General features: G+C 42.1%; 4 protein-coding genes; 3 read left to right on the top strand and 1 right to left on the bottom strand.

Annotated features, from left to right (window-relative positions):
• Positions 1-622: 622 nt before the first annotated feature.
• Positions 623-1,913, bottom strand: GSTUM_00006365001 (uncharacterized protein). XM_002838546.2 has 6 exons: positions 1,586-1,913; positions 1,337-1,515; positions 1,183-1,237; positions 1,022-1,121; positions 746-951; positions 623-659 (listed from the first exon to the last, which is right to left on the bottom strand). Exons 1-5 carry the CDS (start codon positions 1,847-1,849, stop codon positions 857-859), a joined length of 693 nt encoding a protein of 230 aa, XP_002838592.1. The 5' UTR covers positions 1,850-1,913; the 3' UTR covers positions 623-659; positions 746-856.
• A 124-nt stretch (positions 1,914-2,037) lies between these two features.
• Positions 2,038-4,328, top strand: GSTUM_00006364001 (uncharacterized protein). XM_002838545.2 has 5 exons: positions 2,038-2,294; positions 2,371-2,506; positions 2,568-2,751; positions 2,809-3,470; positions 3,525-4,328. The coding sequence occupies exons 1-5, from the start codon at positions 2,226-2,228 to the stop codon at positions 3,866-3,868; spliced, it is 1,395 nt and encodes a 464-aa protein (XP_002838591.1). The 5' UTR covers positions 2,038-2,225; the 3' UTR covers positions 3,869-4,328.
• Positions 4,329-5,188: 860 nt separating this feature from the next.
• On the top strand, positions 5,189-6,353 carry GSTUM_00006363001 (uncharacterized protein; the record flags this gene model as incomplete). XM_002838544.2 has 4 exons in its annotated part: positions 5,189-5,333; positions 5,411-5,953; positions 6,034-6,089; positions 6,149-6,353. The coding sequence occupies exons 1-4, from the start codon at positions 5,292-5,294 to the stop codon at positions 6,351-6,353; spliced, it is 846 nt and encodes a 281-aa protein (XP_002838590.1). The 5' UTR covers positions 5,189-5,291.
• Positions 6,354-7,190: 837 nt separating this feature from the next.
• On the top strand, positions 7,191-8,022 carry GSTUM_00006361001 (uncharacterized protein; the record flags this gene model as incomplete). Its single annotated transcript, XM_002838543.1, has 2 exons — positions 7,191-7,524; positions 7,607-8,022. The coding sequence occupies 2 exons, from the start codon at positions 7,191-7,193 to the stop codon at positions 8,020-8,022; spliced, it is 750 nt and encodes a 249-aa protein (XP_002838589.1).
• Between the last annotated feature and the right edge of the window lie 14,834 nt (positions 8,023-22,856).

Genomic DNA, 22,856 nt, shown 5'->3' with positions numbered 1-22,856 from the left:
AGTCAAGGGATGGTGATAATGTTAAGGATTCGGTATACTCCGTGGAGCTTTTTCTCGGTGTTCGTGAGGTGAGGAGGACTCCGCAGTGGTGGTAGTAGTAACATGGGGGGGATTCGGTCCATATTTAAGGATGGCGGTACTCGATGATAGTTAAGTAATGGTGGACAAGCTTGGACACTTGTCCATGTGTTGGGCAGGCGAGGCGTCTGTGGTCAAACAACCCGGAAAGATTGAAGGTGTGAGGCTTCTTACTTGGGTCAAGCTCCCGATTCGATTGGTAGTGCTGAACCGAGGGGGGAGATCTTGTGTGGTGGTGGTGGGAATGGTGGTAGTCGGAAATGCGTTTTGCCCAAGAGGCGAGGAAGAGCTCAGTGTGTTGACGGTTTAGCCTGTCATGGGCTCTGGGAAGCGAGAAAGCCCAGCCTTTTTGTCCTACCTTACTGGGGTGGGTGGGCGAATACTGTAACGGGATGGCACGCCCGATAATTGGCCCTCTTTGGCGAGCGATGGGAAGGAACCACAAGCTACTATTTCTACGGCGAAATCGCCCCCCCCCCACTTATCACTTACCACTTCCCAGTAATACTCGTACTCAAGTATAGTAACACCAGTATTAATCTTCTTTCTTTCCAGAACATTGCAAGTATATTGACAGTCCACTTGGTAGTAATCATGAGCGAATCTCGCCAAATTATTCAGCTTTTGTCCAAAAAGTCATGCAAAGAGAAGGGGCCTGGATGCTTACCTCGTCTTTTAAAACCCCATTAAGCATTACGTTGTACGCTAATATCTTCACCACTATACTCTGCACCGTACACATGTCCACTCGCTTGGTCCTCCCCTCATGATGCTTCATTCACCACCCCCATTGAACACCAAAGAGCCCTTTCTTTTTCCCACCCTCACCGCTGCCTCTATCCCTTCCGTTTTCCAGGTATACCCGAGCTTTGCCTGCCAGTCGTTAGCGAGATTTGTGTTGTTACACGTTTTGCCTTTTCGTGTCCACGGGTTATTTTCGTACCAGGGACTTGGAGGAACAAATACTTGTACTCGTAATTTGATTCCCCGGGTCTCTTTGTCAGGTGAGCCTTGACAACTCCCTTGTCAACAGTGCCCTCGACCTGCAACACGTAGAGTAGGTGAGTGATAATATGTTTGATCCTGGATTATACAATAACGTACGTTAAAGTGCATGATTAGATGTTCTATGCCATGCTTGTCTTTGCGAATGCTCGAACTGCCCAGTGGATCTGTTAGCAAACTGGTTCAGTTTGTGTGCCATATCGTACCATACGTCTCTCTTGGGAAGGAGAAAAAGAGGAGGGAAAAAACATACGCAATTGGCCTGTTCCTGGCCCAACGATTTGATGTGGGCTCCCCGTACGCCTTGATCCTCTCCCCCAGTAACTTGGTGCAGCGTGAATCTGCCTTGATCCTGTTGTGTATGTTGTTGAACCAGTTGGGGATAGAATTGGGTGCAAAAACTTCGGTGTAGAGCATCGCCAGGATGGCTCCCTGCGTAGCCGGATCAGTATCCAGAAGCCGGATCATAATTTATCCCCAGTATTCTATTTTCTTTGCTCACAGTTAAGACCGCCCCAATGACAACTGTCACAAAGCTTGCCCCCGTGCTGGCTGTTCGTGCAAATTTTTGACTCTTCGAAAGCTCCTCCCATTTCTTGCTCGATGCGCTGCTGGACGTTATCGCTATTTTATGCTTTTGCGAATTTGCTCTTGTGTCGCTGAATGGCCGGCGGTGGGCGTGGATTAACGAGCCTGGGACACGGATTGCGCGTATACCTGAGCGCAAAGTGATCGAACGAACCGGAGTTGATAGCTGGACCGACATTGCAAGGAATGTTTTTGACGATGCGATGGTGGCTAGCAGGGATAGAGGGGAGTGTTGGCGGGCGGTATCGTGAATGAAGCACGGAGGTGGGGGTTTTCCTTTTCTGAGGCTCTTGTTAAGGAAGCTTAGCACCGTAATAAGGTGCGGGTTCTCAAACAGCTGCTCACTTTAACCCCTCTCGGAGCTTCTATTTTCTCACAAAGGAGGTGGTTCCTCGGGCTGAGTCATCATAGAAGGATGGTAAAGGCCAGATTTAGACAATCAGCACAACTATCCTTTCTTTCTTCCTATCTCCCCTCACGCGCATTTTCTGTCTCCCCTTTTATCCTTTTTGTCCTGACCCGATTATACTCCGGTACCTGCTTCCACGACCACCATGAGTTTGGCATCTAAAACCGAAGGCCAAAAAATCTTTGAGAAGCTCAAATCAAATCGTGCCAATAAGGTAGGAATTACCGGCCGAGACAAATCTTGAGTTCTTTTTACCTTTTAGGGGCGTGATATTTACTGACAATATATAGGTATGCTTCGATTGTAACTCCAAGAATCCAACTTGGTCTTCCGTTCCGTTCGGTATCTACCTGTGTCTCGACTGTAGTGCTCACCACCGTAATCTTGGTGTGCATATATCTTTTGTCCGGTCTACCGTTCTTGATCGTACGTTTGCGGGTGCTCGATAGAGTTCGGTTTATACGAATCACGTGCTGATTAGGTGTAGAATGGCAATGGGATCAGTTGAGGCTCATGAAAGTCGGTGGTAACGAATCTGCGACCAAGTATTTCCAGAGTCATGGCGGGTCTGCAGCATTGGCATCCAAGGATCCCAAAGTCAAATACGGATCCAACACAGCTACCAAGTACAAAGAAGAACTTAAGAAACGTGCAGCCGCAGATGCACAACTGTGAGTATCCTCCCCACAAGCGCCTGCTGCCTATTCACAAGCTTATGCGCAAAACAGTTATCCCGCAGAAGTGATTGTTGAAGGTGGCGAAGAAGTTGCTGTCCCTACTGAGGCTGAGGAAGATTTCTTTTCTTCCTGGGATAAGCCTTCCATCAAACGTCCAACACCCCCACCGTCTAGAACTGCTACCCCACCGGTGGTTGGTAGGACTGGAACTCCTTCAAATGGCAGTGGCATTGCACGAGCCAAGTCCCCCCTCGCTTCCCCTGAGACTGCGCCGGCCGTTTCTCGTACCACGACCTCCTCTGCCCTGCGAACGAAGGCCGGTGCAACATCTGCAAGTGGACCACGAAGGACAGGCGTATTAGGAGCCAAGAAAGGGCAAAAGCTTGGGGCTAAGAAGGCCACTGGTGGGGATGTAATTGATTTCGATGAGGCCGAGAAGAAGGCGAAGGAAGAGGCGGAACGAATTGCGAGGTTAGGTTATGATCCTGAAGCAGAGCAGCAAACCAAGAAAGAAACAAAGGCAAGTGTCTTGAGCCCTACGCCAGTCACCCCATCATCGCCTACGCATGCTAGACAGAGCAGTGATGTGGAGCGATTGGGGTTGTCGATGAATAAGCTAGGGTTTGGACAAGTTGCAGGCGCAGCGGCTGCGAGTGCCCCTGCAAAGAAAACGGGTGGATTCGGCTCTGTTGGATTAAGCTCCAAGGTTGAGGGTATGGAACATGCAGGTCACTCATTGTGAAAGACTTGTACTAATGTTCGTATAGAAGATGACCAGAAGTACGCACGGGAAAAGTTTGGAACCCAAAAGGCTATATCTTCTGACGAATTCTTTGGCCGTAATACCTACGATCCCCAGGCTGTTAGTGAAGCTCGTACCCGTCTTCAAGGGTTTGAAGGAGCAACTGCCATCTCTAGTAATCAATACTTTGGTAGAGATGATGAAGAACACGATGCCGATGCTGCAGGATATAGCGAGCTCGAACTCACTGCAAGAGATTTTGCCAGAAGGTTCACTGGAACCGCCGGAGAGGATCTGGAGAACGCTGCGCAAGTTTTGGGTCAAGCAGCTGCAAAGGCCTCTGAAATTGTTGGACGATATATGCGATAAATGTTGAATAGTGTTGGTGAATATTTGGTTTGACTAGACGCTTAGTGAAGCGGGGGTCGAGGCATCGTAAATGGTTGGGTTGTGATGGGAGGATTCAATCTTTCTACAGTCTAAGCTACGCAGTGTTTCGGGTGATAATTGATGTTTCCATGGGTCACTTTTCATGTCGCCACACTACCCGGGGCGTTAACTTTTTCCATTACCTTTTCTTATGTTGCGGGGCGGTAGACGGTTGGTGTGGGTTGTGATGGGTTGCGAGAAATAAAAATTGTATTTCATTTCGGTCGATTCCCTTTTGATGAAACCCCTTCCTGTGTTAGGAGGGATGAGATGGTGAGAATTGGGAGTACTGATATGGGATTATGCTTATGCTCATATTGATGAGTGGTGATGTGTCGATTGCTTGTTAAGTTATTCTTGGGACTATGATAGCTGTCTATAGACACCAGATTTTCTTGCACGTGCTGTTCAGTATCCAAACCCCAGACATCTACCTCCAAGCATCAACCAACCTAACAGGCCAAGCCTCCGCAGATCACCAGAAATCACCCACCGTATACATGATATATATGCCCACTCTGGGTGAGCAAATGGCAATTCACCTCTCCTACAACCCATCCTCACCATAACCCCCCTTCCCCCCCTCTATCCCCAGCTGTGATAATCAATCTTTACTACCCAGCATACCCATGATCCACAACAACAACCAGCATCCGGGAACCCTCACTCCTCCCCATCATCCTCCTATATACCTATTAGCACATCCTAAAACTGATGAAAACCGAGACAAGGCTTGGAAAAGGAATCGATAAAGGCGCGAAAGTCAGATCAAGTGTAGGTAGAATAAATCCGCATTTCGCCATAACAATTCTTACCCCCGGAAGCCGAGCAAAACGCATCCGCCGAAACAGAGGTTATGAACGGATCACGTGTGGTGAAATTGAGGGACGAGGTTGGAATTGCAGAACTCTTGTTTGCTCATCATGGTGGGAGGGGGTTGGAGGGCAGGGGGAAGGGGGATAGGGGGGGACTTACGGGGGTTTGGCTTTGCTTGGTGATGGGGTGGTGTTGTGATGGAAGGAAGGAAGGAGGGAAGGAAGGGAAGAGGGACGGATGTTGCTTTAACCTATAATCGGGCAAGGCCAGTGGATCGGAAGTTATGCGGCTCACGGGGAAAAAATTCTGAAAGGGTAAAAATTAAGAAATTAAAAAAAAGAAATGTGGAAAGAGGTATCAGAGTTGATTGGCAAATCAGTCCTCCCTCCCTGTTACCATAACTTGCACAGTGACGACGATTTGACACCTCACCTCCACTAATAAATTAACCATACGGTATCCCCCTGCCAAACAAAAAAAGACCCTTTGAAAACAAGAGAGAGAAAAAAAAAAAAAAAAAAAGTACAAGCGCGGTACATATGGCGCGATGAACGGCTCACATACACCGCCGAGAACTCCACTGGAAGCCGTAAGTTTGTTTTCCCTCTTGTTTGGTTTGTTTGTTGGCTCTGGTTGGTGATTCCGGCAAGGCTGATAAAAATCCAGGATACCTACGACTCAATCCTCCACCTCCTCGAAACACTAACTACCAGCCACTCGGGCACCCGCCTGCAAATAACTTCCTACGAGACGCGGATCAGGGACCTGGAAAACCTAAATTCCGAACTCCTGAAGCAGAATGAGGAACTCCGCTCCCAGCTGCTCCTGCGAGAGCCCGTGCCCGGATCCGCACTCGCTCCCACCACTTCCCCGTCTCCCCCATCGTCACTATCACCGGCGGAGCCGATCGTGGTCACGTCCGATCTGGAGAAGGCGCAGTACCTCCAGGACGCACTGATTTCCGAGCGGGAAGCGTTCGCGACTAGGGAGGAGAGCTTGACGGCCAGGATTTGGGGTTTGGAAACAGCAGTTACAGATTCTCTGAGGGATTTGCTGAGGGAGAGGAGGGCTAGGGAGGAGATTGAGTGGAAGAGTAGGTCTATGACGAATTCGGTAGTGTTGACAGGGATCGGTGGTGGTAGTCCTGCTCGTGAAGGGGGGCTGGCGAGGGTTAAAGGAGGGTTGCGGAGGATGGGTGGGGAGTTGAAGGTGCGCTTTCCCCCTTCCCCCCCTTCTTCTATGCGTTTGTGGGATTCTGCTGGGGGGGGGTTACTAAGATGATGTTGTAGGCTGCGAATGAAGAGATTGAGAGGTTGAGGGAGGAGATCGAGAGGCTGCCTTTTGAGTTAGTACCCCTCAGCCCATATAGTCGTCTGTGAGATTGCTAATGGTGGTGGACTGCAGGAGCACAGTTGACGAGACAGAGGCGGAGGTGAACATGCTCAAGGATGGGTTGAAAAGAATTGAGAGATTGGCGCTTGCATATGCTCCCTTAAAAGATGAGATGGGGTTGCTGGATGCGGTGGAGGTGTGGAAGAAGGAATTTGTAGAAGTATGCAAGGAGAGAAGGAGGAGGAAAAAGAAAGAAGAGAAGCTTGGAACAGGTTGAGGTAACGTGGGGGATTAGTGGTGTCTCAACTCTGATATCCAGGGATTTTTCTGTTCCACTTTTATATTTTGATTTTTGGGTATGGTTTTCGATTTTTTTTTTTTTGCATCCACGGATTTTGCACTGTATGAGTATATCACGATTCACGAGTCTATGAATACTGCCTAGGCATAGAAAAAGAAAGATCTTATGAAAACAAGTCTCTACCTTGGCCCACTACTTAACAATTACTCTTCATCAAGGCATCGCCAGCTCCCCCGCCACAAACAAATAAAAGAGATTTTCCAGGAGAAATAAATGTATGCAGCCATGGTTTTGCCCAAACGTCAAAGAACGACGTTCTATGCAACGCGGTGGAATATGGCGCCCAACTATCTCCCTCCCTCCCCACCGGGCTCAGTCCGAAAACAAACTCAAGATGAGGAAACAAGGGGAAGTTATCAATCTCGGATCTGTCGACGCGGATTTACGCTAGGGTGTTATTTAAAACAAAACGCTTCCATTAATCGCCGAACTGCCAACGGTACAACTGGACCACATCGAACACGAGGATCAATGGGCAGGACCGAAGGCACAAACCCGTTTGTTGGGAGAAGGGGAAAGAAAAAAGGTAGGTGAGAAACGGAGGGGCTGCTTTTATAGATGTAATTTTATGGTGCCAAGATTTTGAGTGGGCAGGGTAAGCCTCTCTCTACCCTGGGAGGTACAATATTATCATAAATTTCTCCCGCGGTTTGGTTTGGCGGGACCCCGAATTGGTACTCTCCCCCACCAACCCACCAACAACCATCGTATGTGGATAATATTATAAACTTCACCATGAACCGCAAGCCGCCGATGCCCCCCCTCTCCTTCTCCCTCCCTCAATTCCTGAAAGGTTTCGTCCGCGAATTCCACTCTACTCCCCTCGCCGCGGCAAAGCCCTCCCGCCGCCGGCTCGAGCACATCCTCCGCAACGTGCCGAAATACCCCTATCCGATAAAGCACACCTTCAAGCAGAGCTGGTTCGGCCTGTACGGTGGGAAACACATACAATTCGGCAACAACGTCCCGGAGAACTTCCTCCGCTACAAGACGCGCAGACAATGGATGCCGAACGTCAGACATAGAAGTGTGTATTCCAGGGCGCTGGGGATGCATTTTAGTTTGGATATTACAACTAGCGTTTTACGTACTGCCCACACCCCCCTTGCTAGTTGCTAGTAGATGTGGAGTTAGATGGCTGATTTTGGAGAGGAGAGGTGGGTGAACAGGGACAATAGATAAAGTCGGTGGTTTAGACGCATACCTCACCGGCACGAAGCCAGCTAGGTTAAAAGAGCTCGGACCAACCGGCTGGCGCCTCCGCTGGCGCGTACTCAATTCCCCGAACTATCAGAGACGATTGCAGGCTGAACGGAAGGCTCTCGGACTCCTGGATGGCCAGGAGCCTGTATTCCCTGGTGCGGGTTCGGCTCCGGCTCCCGCTGGAGCGAATCATAAATTGAGGGGGTTGTTGGAGGACGCTTTCATCGGAGGGGAAGAAAGGGTGGGAGGGGAGGGGGAGGAGGAGATAGCTGTTGTCGCACCAAAAAAGGCAAAGCCGATCTCCGCTGGGAAGGAACTTATTTCGGAATTGGAGAGAGCCAGTGCGCAGAGGGGTGGCGGAAGCAGGGGGAAGAAGGTGTAGTTCACTGGTGTGGGGAGGTTATGGGGGGCATATTGTAGACATTCGCGGTTGCCCTAAGGTAGCGAGTGAAGGAGGGGGTGGATTCTGGAGCAATTGATTTCCTCGTGTATATTCGGTCGACATTGTAAATTTAGAAACATTTGAAATAAACACTTTTCGAGTGATCTTTTACGATGAGGGTCCGAAAGCGGTGCCCTGGATGCCTCTTTGGGGTGCATTAGGATCCTTTTCTTGATACTCAGGAGCAAACAACAAGTTCTTCCAGGGGCTGTGCACCATGACCCAGCGCATTGTTGTCGCCCAGCACATCACAGCAGCTACCAAATCGCCCATCATTCGGTATTAAGGGCACTCCATGAGCCTGGCAACAGAAGAAATGTGCCCCCACAGTTTTCCATACAAACCACCACTTTTCGTACATGCCTATCAACTTAATAAAAAATTTATCGATAGAGAGCTTAATCCAAAGAATTAAATAGTTAAGTGTTAGACTATAGGAATGGTTCTGGATTCTGAAAGGCTTATACTGGGATTACAATGCCATAGGAATATGTTCCAGAGAGGGCTGAATAGACTTTTAAAGAAGGCAATGCCAAAATTCATACTAAGACAGACAATTTGTATGGGATTTTGCATAGCAACAAGTAATAGCAAGCAAGCACAAGTACTGCCACTCCTGAACAAAACCAATGAAGTTCTGGCAATGTGTTTGAGTTGTGACTGTGACTAATGTTAATAGCTTCTAAAAACCAGGAAATAGGAGGCAGCCACAGTGAGTTCTGTGGATGATACAGTACTTGTACTAGGGTCAGAGTAAAATCCTCATAGACATAAAAACAAGTCTCCACACACACTAGTTTTTGATAATAGTGACAGTAAGTACTTTTGGCAAATCAGGTATCAAAGGGTATCCACTTTAAATCAGCTGACATAAATAAAGCCCGTAACATCAGGCATGGTGAGTGTGTTCAAATGAATTTCTATTGGATCTTAAATAGGGTATGGTGTCATACTACATCTTAGTATAATAATATTGGAGAAAGGCCAAAATTTTGATAAAAAGAGAACAGAACAAAGAATGCATTTGGGATTGGTCCTCTTATGCTTCACTTGTCAGGTAGGAGACTTGGAAAATCATCCCCAATATAAGACATATGATAAGAAAAATAAATAAAAGACCAATGATAATAAGGAGGGACGAATCTCTCAGCAAATCCAAACTTGGAACTGCATGAATGATCATATACGGCAATAAGGTAAGAATTAGAAAACAGATTGATCCAACCAGTATCTGTACCTGCCCCTGGAGAATCTGACACAGAGTGTGGATTTGTGCAGTCAGATCAGTAAGAGTGCCAAACATATCAGTCTGAATTGTCTCCACTGCTCTAGTAATGACAGCTTTGTTTGTAGTATTTGGTTGGGATAATTGTATAAAGAAGAACACAGTTGTATCAGTTGCAAAGTACCCTCCATACTCACTGCTAAGGTGTACTCGACCTGCGTATTTAGGATTGATCCTCAATGGGAAGTGTACACTGTGTGGTGAATGTTGGGAAGTGGATACAAATTGTAGTTCAGAATTTCTAGAGGATTCATTGGTGGAGGATTGGTTCGTAAGGTCAGGGTCGTCCAGAAATTGGGCTTCTGAGATCCAGGAAATAGATTCTCAACCTAGTAAGAGCATACAAAGATTCTTCTGCGAAGGGGTGAGAGGACTTCGACTTGAGATTACTATCACACTGGCATTGAAGAGATATAGAAGGGAGTGGAGTTAGGGAAGTGGGCTCATACTAGGAGTTAGAATATCTCTCATGTTTTGAGGTCCTAGAAGATATAGGCTGAGATAGAGGCAGAGCAGAAGACTCATTCACAGGGGAAGGACTGCCCAGAGCCAGGCATAAATTCCAGCCACTAACCAATCTGGGAGAGGCAATATACAAACTTGTAGACGTGGAGTCAGAATAGTACACATGAGACTATGCCCCAGCTTCAAATAAAGTAGGGATAAGAATACTTGTATGAAGATAAGGGGGTGTACCCTGGTATATATGTTCCTGGATATCCTATAGTCCAGAATCACTCACATTCTGAGGACTTATCCATAGAGGATACATGTTAGAGTGAGGATATTGGCTGAGAGTCTGAATTGCTCTGACATTGTAAGGGAATAGAAGAGAGTAGAATCTGGGAAGGAGACACAGATTCAAGATTACTCTCAAATTCTAAGGACTTATCTGTAGGAGATATATATTGGATTGAGGACATCAGGTGAGAATCTGAATCGCTTTGACATTGCAAGGAATTAGAAGAGAGTAGAATCATGGAAGGAGATATGGATCCAGGATTGGTCTCAGATTCTGAAGACTTATTTGTAGGGGATACATGTTGGGTTGAGGATATCGCTGAGAGTCTGAATTGCTCTGACATTGTAAGGGCATAGAAGGGAGTAGAATTTGGGAAGAAGATAGGAGTTCAGAATCACTCTCAGGTTCTGAGAATCTATTTATAAGGGATGCAAGTTGGGGTGAGGACAGTGGCTGAGAGTCTGAATTGCTCTGAGATTACAAGAACATAGAAGAGAGTGGAATCTAGGAAAGAGACACAAGTCCAGGATTGCTCTCAGGTACTGAGAGCATTTCTATAGGGGATACACGTTGGAGTGAGGATATCAGCTGAGAGTCTGAATCGCTTTGACATTGTAAGGACATAGAAGGGAGTAGAATTTAGGAAGAAAACATGTGTCCAGAATTGCTTACATGTTTTGAGGTCCAAGGAGATACAGGCTGGGATAGAGGCGGGACAGAGAACTCATGATCAGGATCACTTAGATATTGTGGAGATGTATCCTGGTACTGGATACCAGTATGAGTACCTTGTTTGGAGAGGGGGGGGATTTGCTCAGAGTAGTATTTGGAAAAGAATACATTGTACTAAGTTTTTGTTTGAAGTTTTGTATGACAGGATCTCTGGATTTCCTCCCCACACTGCAAATCATTACTTAAAGTAAACTGATAGTAATGATAGCCTAGTATTTGCCAGAAATATAAATATATATTATCTTGTAATACTGTATGCAATATCTCAGCCACTGAGATATTCAGTACAGTAATAACACTTCTACAAGGGTTTGCCAATAGTATCATGATTACTCAAATAAGTTTCTGTTGTACATTTTCAATTGGTCTGGAATGGCTCAGAGGCAATGGGAATATGGCCATTCATGCAATTCTGCATAAACTGGTAAAAAGTCCTTCCTACAAAAACTGAAATTGGATATTCTTTGTTCCAAGATCTCTTAATTCTAACTCAGTTTGATATTGCATTGCTGTAGATTTGGGATAGCAAGAGATTTTCCAATAGACTGAGTGTCCATATTCCAGATTCTGAAGTGCTAGGTGTCCTTATTTTGGTTTTTTAATTTCCCTCAAATACTGAAATGCTTTAAGGATTCATTTTCTTAGAAACTCTAAATTGGAAAGGTATGAAATAACTGAGCTAAGTGTTCATGTTCTAGTTTGTGAAGTACCAGGTGTCTATGTTCCTGTTTTCTAATTGCTCTCAAATATCCAAATGCTTTAAGGATTTGGTTTTCGAGAAACTCTGAGTTGGGAAGGTATGAAATAACTGAGGTGAGTATTAATATTGCAGTTTCTGAAGTGCTAGTTATCTATGTTCTGGTTTCTCAATTTTCCTTAAACACTGAAATGCTTCAAGAATTTATTTTTCCAGATGCTCTAAACTGGGAAGGTATGAAATAACTGCGATAAGGCCATAATTGCTTCCCCTGAACTGGATGTCCATATTCTGATTTCCACTTCCACCAATTACATAAATGCCTGAAGAAGTTACAGGTACCGTATATTCCTGCAGCTTTACCATCTTTGCTGAGCTGAGTATTCATGATCCAGTTTCCTAAGTGCTATATTGTATATTCTGGTTTCCTAATTTCCCTCAAACACAGAAATGCTTCAAGGAGTTGTGTACCTGAGAATTTGAATCAGGAAAGTCTAGAAAATTAGGTCTAACTGAATATGGATGTGATAGGATATTTATGATATCATACTGTATAGTATGAGTATAGTGTAAGGAGAAAACAGAGTCAGAAGTACTAATAGCTGGCAGTGTACTATTTGTCTAAAGCATGGAGTTATTGGTTATTATCCTCCATGAGCTGAGTGTTAGCCCTGTGTGTCTATTTCCTAATTACCAATTTTGACTATCAGACTTGTGTAATCTAGTCACTAGAATTTGGGTAGACTATGTCCATCTTGCCAGAAGGTGTGTTTATTAATGATATTATATGGTATCTCCATCGCTTTGAGCTCTTTCATCCTATATATAAGGGACGGTAGGGTTGGGTTTGGAATTTGCATAATAGATCCTTTTGGAGTACAAAGTTTGCCTTTTTAGAGTGTAGAGTTTGCACAACAGCCCAATCCTTACTCCTCAATGTTAGTAAAGAGATGCCTTCCAAGTTTTCTCAATTCTGGTGCAGGATATTCAGTTATGCACAACAGGTATGATACTCTTTTAACTACCTAAAGAATAGGCATCTATCACTGAGTGCTAACTAGCAGTCGAGTAGTGCTTGAGGTGGATATAAAAAGACCTCGATCACTGGGGCTGCCTGAAGCTTAGCAGACTTTTCACAGCATAGGGGGTTGTGGCCAAGTCTGTTGAACTCCTCTTTACTGGCTTTGGGCCACTCAGCGAATGGCGTTTGCTTTAATCTGCTACTAAGAGTTTGACAGATATTTTTCCTTTACTAAATTTTAAGGAAACTTACTGAATGTGGGCAATGATTCTTACTCATACAAACTTGGCCTATGAAATCCAAGTTGGGTAGACTTATTGACAATGTATTGTACCGCTATTTTCACAATTTCCAGGATCAAGCACTTAGGGTGGCCATAAGGTGTGGTTGCCTCTGCTGGGACTACCATTAAATAAATCTCTACAATACCACCCTTTAAGATCACAAATGGACGACTTCACTTTTTCAGTTCTACCAATTAAATCTTAGAGAACATGGCATAGTTCGTCTACAGTCACTCTGGGATCACTGTATAGCCTCTTGAAAATTCTCACACATATGTGTCTGCTTTCACTAACTTCAACCTAGATTCAATTTTGCCACCTCAAGAGTAGCCCAGTTACCGATTACCCATCTCCCAATTGTCCCTATTATTATATTTCTGAAATGCTTTCACAATAAAACCAGTGATGATAAGGTTGTACTAAATTGTTAATGTATTTAGAATGATTGGTAAAGGCTTGTTTGGAGTGGTTGGAAAATGCTTGTTTGGATTGGTAGTAAGTGAAAGCTTGTTTGAAGTTGTTGGAAATTGTTAAGAATACTGGGATTCAATATCTAGGAACCATTCTAAGTAGGGTAACCCCACTCGAAATCAGAATTTCTGGTCTCTAACACACTCCTCCGGCCCCCTGATGGGCATGCATATTATCATATACATCAATCACAGCTGCGTCCTGTGACTAAAATGCTACAGAATTGAAGGTGTAATGATAATCTTGTATATATTACCACTGGCTGCCAAACGGTATCCTGTTTGCAGAATATATGTATTAGGAATACCAGGATTTGATACCTCGGAACTGCCTTAAGTAGGGTAACTCCTCTCCGAATCGGAATCTATGGTTTTCAACACTACCCTCCTGCCCTCTCATAGTGCCCACATGTTATTATACAGATCAACCTCAGTTGCGTCCTGTGACTATAATGCCACAGAATTAAAGATGTAAGAATAATACTGTATATGTCGCTGCTATTTGACCTACTGGATCCTGTTCACAGAATATATGAGAGGGGACCATCGGCTAGGTTTGAGAAGTGGAACAGAGTAAATCTACCAACTACTCAGGAGGATACTAGAATTCAGAAATGTAACGTCTTTGGCATAGGCCTTAGGTAACGGGACATTTTTGTATGAAGAGATGGTATTGAAAGATAAAGAATCTCAACAAGAAACCAATATATTCGCACCTATCCTACAATACCCAGAAGTATTTAGAACTCTGAGGAACACTACTATAAAAGCAAATGGGCTTCATGGAGTGTTACAATTAGGTTTTGAAACATGTTATAGCAGCAGAGATGACTTCTAATACTAAAACAGCAATTGAAACTCAGTTACTAAGAGTAACAAAAGGTTGTCAACTAAGGGGTTATCAGTCAATACAGTAGAATATCTTCCTGCGAGTTAGTAGAGAGTCCTCCGGAAGATATCTGTTGGTTGGGTAGGGAGTTATGACGGTTTGAGGTCAGGTACAAAGAAAGATTGTAATTATGACTACCATTGCAGATACAACCTACAGATGAAACTGATCCTTTTATCAATGACGGAGACAATTACGACCAACTTAGTTAGACTGGAGAACTAGGCCATAAGACTAAAGACTCTGATAATCAGATAATGACTATTGGAAACAGCATGGTTCCTAGTTAGTTATATTGTAATTACTGAAAAGGGTATGATAATTTTCAGCGTCTCCAGGTGTTCGCACCTTCGAAGAATACCTGACATCGTGAGTTACAGTTAGAACGGTATATCATTGAATAATAGATAGATGTAGTCTACAAATACTTAAATGTGGAATATAAATATTCAAGTGTCTCCCAAGCTTTTAGATATTATCAAGTAATGGAGAAGAGACCTTAACAATATAATATTATCTTTACGATTCTACTCTACTTTATCCACTTTACTTTACTGTTTGTAGTCATAAATAAAATTTGTGAAATCAGAGCCTTTTTAGACAATCTCCATCTACAGAAACAAATCTTAGTTAGTGTAAACAACTCTGAAGTGTATCAGGTTGTCTCTGCCTAATAATATAAGAGGACGCCTTCTACTAGGTCTGGGAAGTGGAATGGAGTAAATCCGTCAACTAGTCAGAGAGGTACTAGGCTTCAAAGATGTGACATTGATAGTATGAGCCATTGGTAACAGGACATTTTTGCATAAAGACATGGTATCGAATGGTAAAGAATCTTAACAAGAAATTAATATATTCACATTCATCCTAGGATAGCCATAAGAGTCTAGAACTTCAAGAAACACTATTACAGAGGTCAATGAACTTTGTAGAGTATTACAACTGGGTTCAGGAATGCGCTGTAATCGCGGGAGTGAGTTCCAATATTAGAACATTGATCGAAACCCTATTAACTCGAGCAATCAAGAATTGCTGCTTAAGGCATTGTTTATTAGTCCAGTAGAATAGCTTCCTGCGAATTAGTAAGAAGTCCTTCAAAAGATATTTGTAGGTTGGATAATAAGTTATAGAAGTTTGAAGTCAGGCGACCTAGGAAAGTTGCAATTATGACTACCTTCGCAGATACAACCTGCAGATGAAACTGATCATTTCATTAATGAGTGAGGCAATTCGGGCCAACTTAGTTCCATTTGAGAACTAGGCCATAAGTCTAAAGACTCGAATGATTCCATAATTACTATTGGGAATAATGTGGTTCCTAATTAGCAATATTGTAATTACTGAAGAGGGTGTGATGATTTCCAAGGTCTTCTAGTATTCATGCCTTTGATGAATACCCGACATTGAGAGTTATAATCAGCAAGGTACATAGTTGTATAATTGATAGATGTAGTCCGTGAACACTTAGACGTGGAATATAAATATTGAAGTACCTCTTAAGCTTTTAGACATTATTAAGCAATGGAGAAGAGACCTTAGCAATGTAATATTGTCTTCACGATTCTATTCTACTTTACTTACTTTACTTTACCCTTAGTAGTTATAAATAAAATAAGTGAAATCTGAGCCTTTCTAGACAATCTCTATCTACAGAAATAAATCCTTGTTGGCCTAGACAACTCAGAAGTCTATTAGGTTATTTCCGCCTAACAGATCCAGACTTTATACTTATCTGTCCATATCACTTGGCACCAATCCTCCTTACTCCAATCCTAATGGGGTAGAAGAAATGCAAGCTACTATCCTTTCTTGCGCTCATTAAGAAAGGCCTTTTTTCATGCTACCCACTATGAATGGTCCTCTATCTGAAAAGCTTTTTAGAGGGTTTGCAGACAGGCTTGTATACCGCAAACCACTGTAACCTCTGTGAAAGGCATTCTTCTATTAGTTGCATTCATAGTAGCAGTAGCCACTAGATGACACTGAGTCAAAGTATCAAGCAAGAAGGCACATCCTTTTCTCTTCTTCAGAGTAGTGGGGCCTTAGCAGATCTTGTATATCGTGCTGATACTGAGTTTTTGATTTTTAGCAATTCGTTGATAGATTCAGCCTGCAGGGAATATTGGAATTTGAAAAGCATACCGCTGTTTATATAGTGCAAATTCACATTGTTCAATCTCCATCATATACTAAAGTTAGGTAAGTGACTATTTATGATTATAAGAATTTGGAATAACTTACTAACTAGAGCTTGAGATCTTTTGTTTTTTGATTCTTTACGATATTCAATATTGCCAATACTCAGAGACAATATGCAAAGAGTATGAAGAGTATTTACATTTTGATTAACTGACCCCCTTTTTGCTTACTTTGATTCTAACTACTTTGCTATTTACATGGGTAATTTAATGTCTTTAGCAATAGAAACTCAGCTTCTAGAATATGCAGTGTGTTTACTCCGTACTTGTGGGAGAGTTGTAGGGAGATTTTATCAATGGAAACAGGGTGTTCAGTTAAAAAAATAAGGTTACGGATAAGATTGGGTGCCCAGAACAACAGAGCAATAAGAACTGGTATCTTGTATTAAGAGAGAGGACACCTATTAGTTTTACACTTGCAAAGAAATTTCCAGTTATTACTATTATTTCATCCTTATTAGCTAGGCTTCCTGGGCAATATGATATTATCTAAATCCAACACCTTTGTTCTAAAACACATATATACCCTACCCTTATCTTAACTTCAACATCTTTAAGAATCGCCAGTAACACATCCACTCCTATTATAGAAAACTCAGCTATATTTTCAGGTGATAGAGTTTCATGGCCTATGAATCAAGACTGTACTGCCAATAATAGAGCCTATCATTTAGCCAGACTTGATCATGACACTTGGCATACTATTAAGATTATAGTGAGCAAATACTAGAGAGATAATTTTACTGGCCAGAATGAAACCTGGACCAACTTAAAGTCAGAGAGTAAGAGAAAAGCAATCACCGATTTATAAGAAGAGCTTGTTCTTGACTGCTGATATCAAAAGTCTGTACTTAGAGTGCAGGATCTTGGGAAACAGGTAGTAAATGAGTAAAGGGGCACTGGTTTGCACAGAAAATTATATAGCATTGCTACCTAACTTACAATAAGACTAAAGACTGCAAGTGTCGAAAAGGTAAGTTAGATATTCACAGCAGCCATGAGAAAGATAATAACATTTAGTAACATAGATAAGATGGACTTCTATGAGGTCAAAGATTCCAGCGATAGTGGTAGTGAAGGGCTAGGGCACGAGGCTAGTAAGGAGGTGGAGTATGTGATAAGTAGGAAGGTAGATACAGTGAAGCTGTGCTAGAGTATGCTAGTTAACAAGTTGGTTTTCTCTACTAGTATTAATTTTTATCCTATTCTCTTTTATTTTGTCTGGATAGCAAATACATTGTACATTAGGAGATTAGTAGTGTTAACTGCTTCAAAGCTCAACAAGTCACAAGCAATCAAGGTTGTAAAATATGTTAAAAACATTTAACCAAGAGTAATAGGCAAGAGTAACAAAACGTAGCCTTAATCGACCAATACCAATAACCTCAAATAGTCTATTTCTGTTAGGCGGAGACAACCTGATAGACTTCGGAGTTGTTTAGGCCAACCAGGATTCATTTCAGTAGATGGAGATTGTCTAGGAAGGCTCCAATTTCACTCATTTCGTTGATGACTACTAAGAGTGAAGTAAAGTAGGTAAAGTAAAATAGTCATGAAGATTATATTTTATTGCTAAGATCTCTTCTCCATTGCTTGATGATGCCTAAAAGCATGGGAGGCACTTTGATATTTATATTCCGCATCTGAGTAGTTCATGAACTACATCTATCAATTATACAACTATGTACCTCGCTGATTGTAACTCACAACTTTGGGTATTCTTCAAAGGCGTGAACACCTGGAGACCCAGAAAATCACCACAACCTCTTCAGTAATTCTGATATTGCTAACTAGGAACTATGCTGTTCCAAATAGTAATTATACAATCATTAGAGTCTTTAAACCTATGACCTAGTTCTCAAGTCAAACTGATTTGGCCCTAATTGTCTCACTCATTAATGAAATGATCAGTTTCATCTGTGGGTTGTATCTGCGAAGGTAGTTATAATTGCAACCTTCCTAGGTTGTCTGACTTTAAACCTCTATAACTCCATATCCAACCTACAGATATCTTCCAGAGAACTTCCTACTAATTCACAGGAGGTTATTCTACTGGATTAATAAATAATTCCTCAGTTAGCAATTCTTTGTTGCTCTGGATAATAGGGTTTCAATAGTTGTTCTATTATTGGGAATAATTCCTGCAACTATGGTGCATTCTTAGATCCTGTTATAATACCCTGTGAAGTCTATTAGCTTTAGTAGTAGTGTTTCTTGGAGTTCTAGACTCTTTTGGTTATCGTAGGAGGGGTGTGAATGTATTGGTTTCTTGTTGCAATTCTTTACCATTCGATACCATGTTCTTGTGCATAAATGTCCTGTTACCTATAGCCTATACCATGGAGGTAACATCTTTGAAGCCTAGTGACCCACTAGGTAATTGACGGATTTACTCCGTTCCACTTCTCAGACCTAGCAGAAGGGTTCCTCTCATATATCCCAAAAACTAGATCCAGTTGGACAGACTGTGGCGACGTATATAGTGTTATTGTTATACCTTTACTTTTGTGGCATAACAGTCACAGGACGCAACTGCGATTGATATATCTGATGAGGTGCTAGCCCTGCAATAGGGTCAGAGGAGGGTGTTGGAGACCACAGATTCAGTTTCCGAGTGGGGTTACTCTATGTAAGGTGGTTCTTAGGTATTGAATCCCAGTATTTCTAATAGACTCTCTGGCTATACTAGTCATATCTGCATTACCAAGCGTACTAGAGAGGAGTATTACGATAACTGCCTCATCCCTAATTATATAGGGAGAACTCTATCATAGTATGGGGTGGTATTCTTGGAGACAAAAATGTAAACTTATCCCTGTTCTTCAGTCCTTTTGCAGTCAGGAGAGTGATTGGGCTGGACAACCTTGCAAGTTGTAATATATGAAGGATAGTGCCTCTGGGCATCATGCTGCCTATACCCACCAGATCCAGGAAGGGTATGAGATTTCTAAATTCAATTAGCCACCATCTCTCCTAGATCTTAACCCTATTGAGGATGTTTGGTATATCCTAAATGACAGGCTAAATAAGCGATCTGTGACGTCACAGAGGCAGGAGGAAATCGGTTAATCCATAAAGGAAAAATGGCAAAAAATCTTAAAGGTAGATATTTTAACATTTATTGATTCTCTGCATAAATGAATAGAAGCTATTATCACAGCATTTGGGAGTCATACTTGGTAGTAAATTTTATATAATTTCTATTTTTTGCATTTATCTTTATTTATCTTTTAATTTTTAATATTTTAATTTTTAATATATTTATAATATTTATAAAAAAAGAATCACAAATGCCAACAAACTTAAAAAAAAGTCACGCCACCTGGACATCTATCCTCTAGCAAACTCCTTTCTCTTCTCCTTTTGTCCTTTTCTTTAAAAAGGCCTTTTCCTAGGTATCTTAAGCTTAAAACTAACTTCTTTAGATATCTTGCTAACAGTATCTTTTCCAAGACTAATATTAGCTTTGTTGGTAATGACTCTTAGTGCTAAACGAGGCTCAGTATTGATAATATCAAGAATTACTTGCCTTTTGACATCTATAATCATGGTTGGTCTATCAGATCAGGGGGCATCAAGGGTGTTTCCATCCCTGGATTTGGCATTTTTGACTAGTGTTAAAACAGTTAACTTGGAGAGGTTCATAAGCTTTGAAATTTTACCATACCCCATATCAGTATGTTTATATAGGGTATTTATTTCCCTTTTCTGGTCCTCTCTAAGGGTTTGAAAATATGGTAGTACTAGGATAGGAAGGGTGGTGTTGAGGAGATCGATAGTTTGCTGCGTTGCCAAGATGGGTATGTAGAATTTTCAGACACGACTGTACAGTTGTGTGTGGAAAGTAATGATACCATGGTGAAGCAACAGAGTAACACAACCACCTCCACTTTCTATCAACCATTATGGCTCCACTATATGCTCGGAGAGAAAACAAAGATCAGAATCAAGAGATTTATGCCCTGTATAAGTATACCAATATTGGGTATAATAAAATTTCAAAGGCTTTGGAGGTCTCTAAAGCAACTGATTATAAGATTATGACTAGAGCCAAAGAAAGTAGTAGAGATACCCACTATGCGTCCAGGCCTGGCCACCCAATAAAGAATACCAATGCTAAAAGAAGAGTAATAGAGGCTATTATTGATACTGAGCCTCATTTACCATTACATGAAATCACCCAAAAGGCGAATATTGGTCTTGGCAAGACCAGTATAGATAAAATCATATTAGATGCTGGTTTTAAGCTATTAATACCAAGGAAAAAGTCTTTTTAGAGGAAAGGACAAAAGGAGAAGAGAAAGGAGTTTGCTAGAAAAAGGAGGAGTTGGAGGGGTTATGGAATTGGGTGGTTTTTGTTGATGAAGCTACAATTATTTATGATCCAAATCATACTAAGAGGAAGATCAGAATAAGAGCTGATGAAGAGTTGGAGGAAAAAAACTTAAAACCTAGCTTTACATCAGGAAGGACTAGCATTGGAGTCTATTCTGCAATAATGAAGGGTGGCAGAACTGAGTTAATTCTTGTAAGAAAGAGGACAGAGGAGAAAAGGACTAGTAAAAGGGACTAGACTTAGCATTAATTCCCACCTATATGCAACTGAGATCCACCAGCCTTACCTCATTCCTTTTATAGAAGGTCTTGATAGATCTTCTAAAGACATCTACCTAGCTGCAGATAATGTCTCATGGCATAGTAGTGCAGAAAATCAGAAATTGCACTCAGACTCTGGTTATTAGAAATTGTCTTAGCCACCTAACTCCTCAGATCTCAATTCAATTAAGAATTCTTAGGCATTTCTCAAAAGAGCCCTCAGAAAGCGATTCTTCAGGTTAGAAAGATGGCCCAACAGTACTGCTGAATTATTTCTGGCAGCAAAGAAAAAGTGAAATTTAATTCCTCAGGAGACATTGGATGGATGGATAGTTAGGATGCCAGAGAGAATTCAGACTGTATTGGATGCAGAAGAAGGTCATCCAAAGTGGTAGTAGGATTTTTTGATAAACTATTGTATGTACTTTCAGTTTTCTTTTAATTGAGTTTCTACTTTTAGTTTTTCTGTGGTTAATTTTATCAATGGTGGTGGTTGTAATTGTCATGGACTGGTATTATTACTTTCCTGACACAACTATACAGTTGGGTCTGAGAAGTCATGATACCCCTACTTGGTAACACCTCAACCAACAATTACTTCAATGTCACCTCCTACTATGGCACTACCACACTCTCAAACCCTCAGAGAAGAACAGAAAAAGGAAATCTATGCCCTCTATCAACATACCGATATGGGTTATGGTAAAATTTGAAAGCTTATGAACCTTTTCAAGGCAACTGTTTTAACAGTAGTCAAAAATATGAAATCTAGAGATAGAAACACCTATGATACCCCCAGATCTGGCCGATGGACCAAGATTACTGATGCCAAAATGCAAGTAATTCTTGATCTCATTGATGTTAAGCCTTCTTTAGCCTTAGGAGGCATTACTCAAAAAGCCAATATTGGATTTAGCACTGATACTGTTAGCAAGATATCCAAAGAAGCTGGATTTATACTCAGGATACCTAGGAAAAAGCCTTTTTGGAGAAATGGTCAGAAGGAGAAGAGAATGGAGTTTGCTAGAGTAAGAAGAAACTGGATAAAAGCTTAGAAATGGGTTGTTTTTATAGATGATGTCATATTTGAATATAATCCAAATCCAGTAAGAAGAAAGGTCAGACTGTCACAAACCTGACTTGGCATGGAAAAGGTTTTCACAAGACTCATGATTATGAGTCGTGAGTATGTTATTGTTTTACACATATGACTACTTTGGTCATATAACTTGTTTATGTTATGATTTATTACATTTCACACATGATTTAATTATGAGTTATAGGATGAGTACCTGGCAAGTGTGCCATGCAAGTATATCTTACGGGTATACCTTGCGCTTATAATTTATGTTTCACATATGACCTTGTTCATCAGTGAAAAATAATCCTGTGTCTGAGTCCACGGCACCACATCCTGACACAATCTCAATTTAACTTCCATCCTGTGTGTCCTGTGTGTCCTGTGTTACATCACAAGAGCCCTGCGCATCTTGTGCGTCTGGTGTTGCATTGCAACCACATATGCGTCTGGATTCACATGTCAAAGTCCTATTGCCTCTTCTACATCTAGTCTTTCCTCTCGCTTTGTCCCTGTCTGGACTACCTCCTAACTATCTTTCTCTCATAGTTCCTTTTTCTGACTCTGTACCTTGCGTCCTGTTCTTCAGGTCTGGCCCGGAACATATTTGAACACCGTCCTGCGCTAGACATGACTTCTCTCTGTTCTCCTAATGCTCCTAAATCTCCTTTCCACCTACCCCTTGATCCTGACCCCTAGGTAATCTATTGTCACCTCCTGGAGACATCCAGGCATTGCTATGCATTGCCATACTACATTTAGTTCGTCCCAGTTTATCCTGT

The sequence above is a fragment of the Tuber melanosporum genome (genome assembly GCF_000151645.1).
Source record: "Tuber melanosporum whole genome shotgun sequence assembly, scaffold_26, strain Mel28".
Classification (NCBI taxonomy): domain Eukaryota; kingdom Fungi; phylum Ascomycota; class Pezizomycetes; order Pezizales; family Tuberaceae; genus Tuber; species Tuber melanosporum.
Note: the sequence above shows the minus strand (reverse complement) of the source record. Positions and strands in the feature narration are given on the sequence as shown.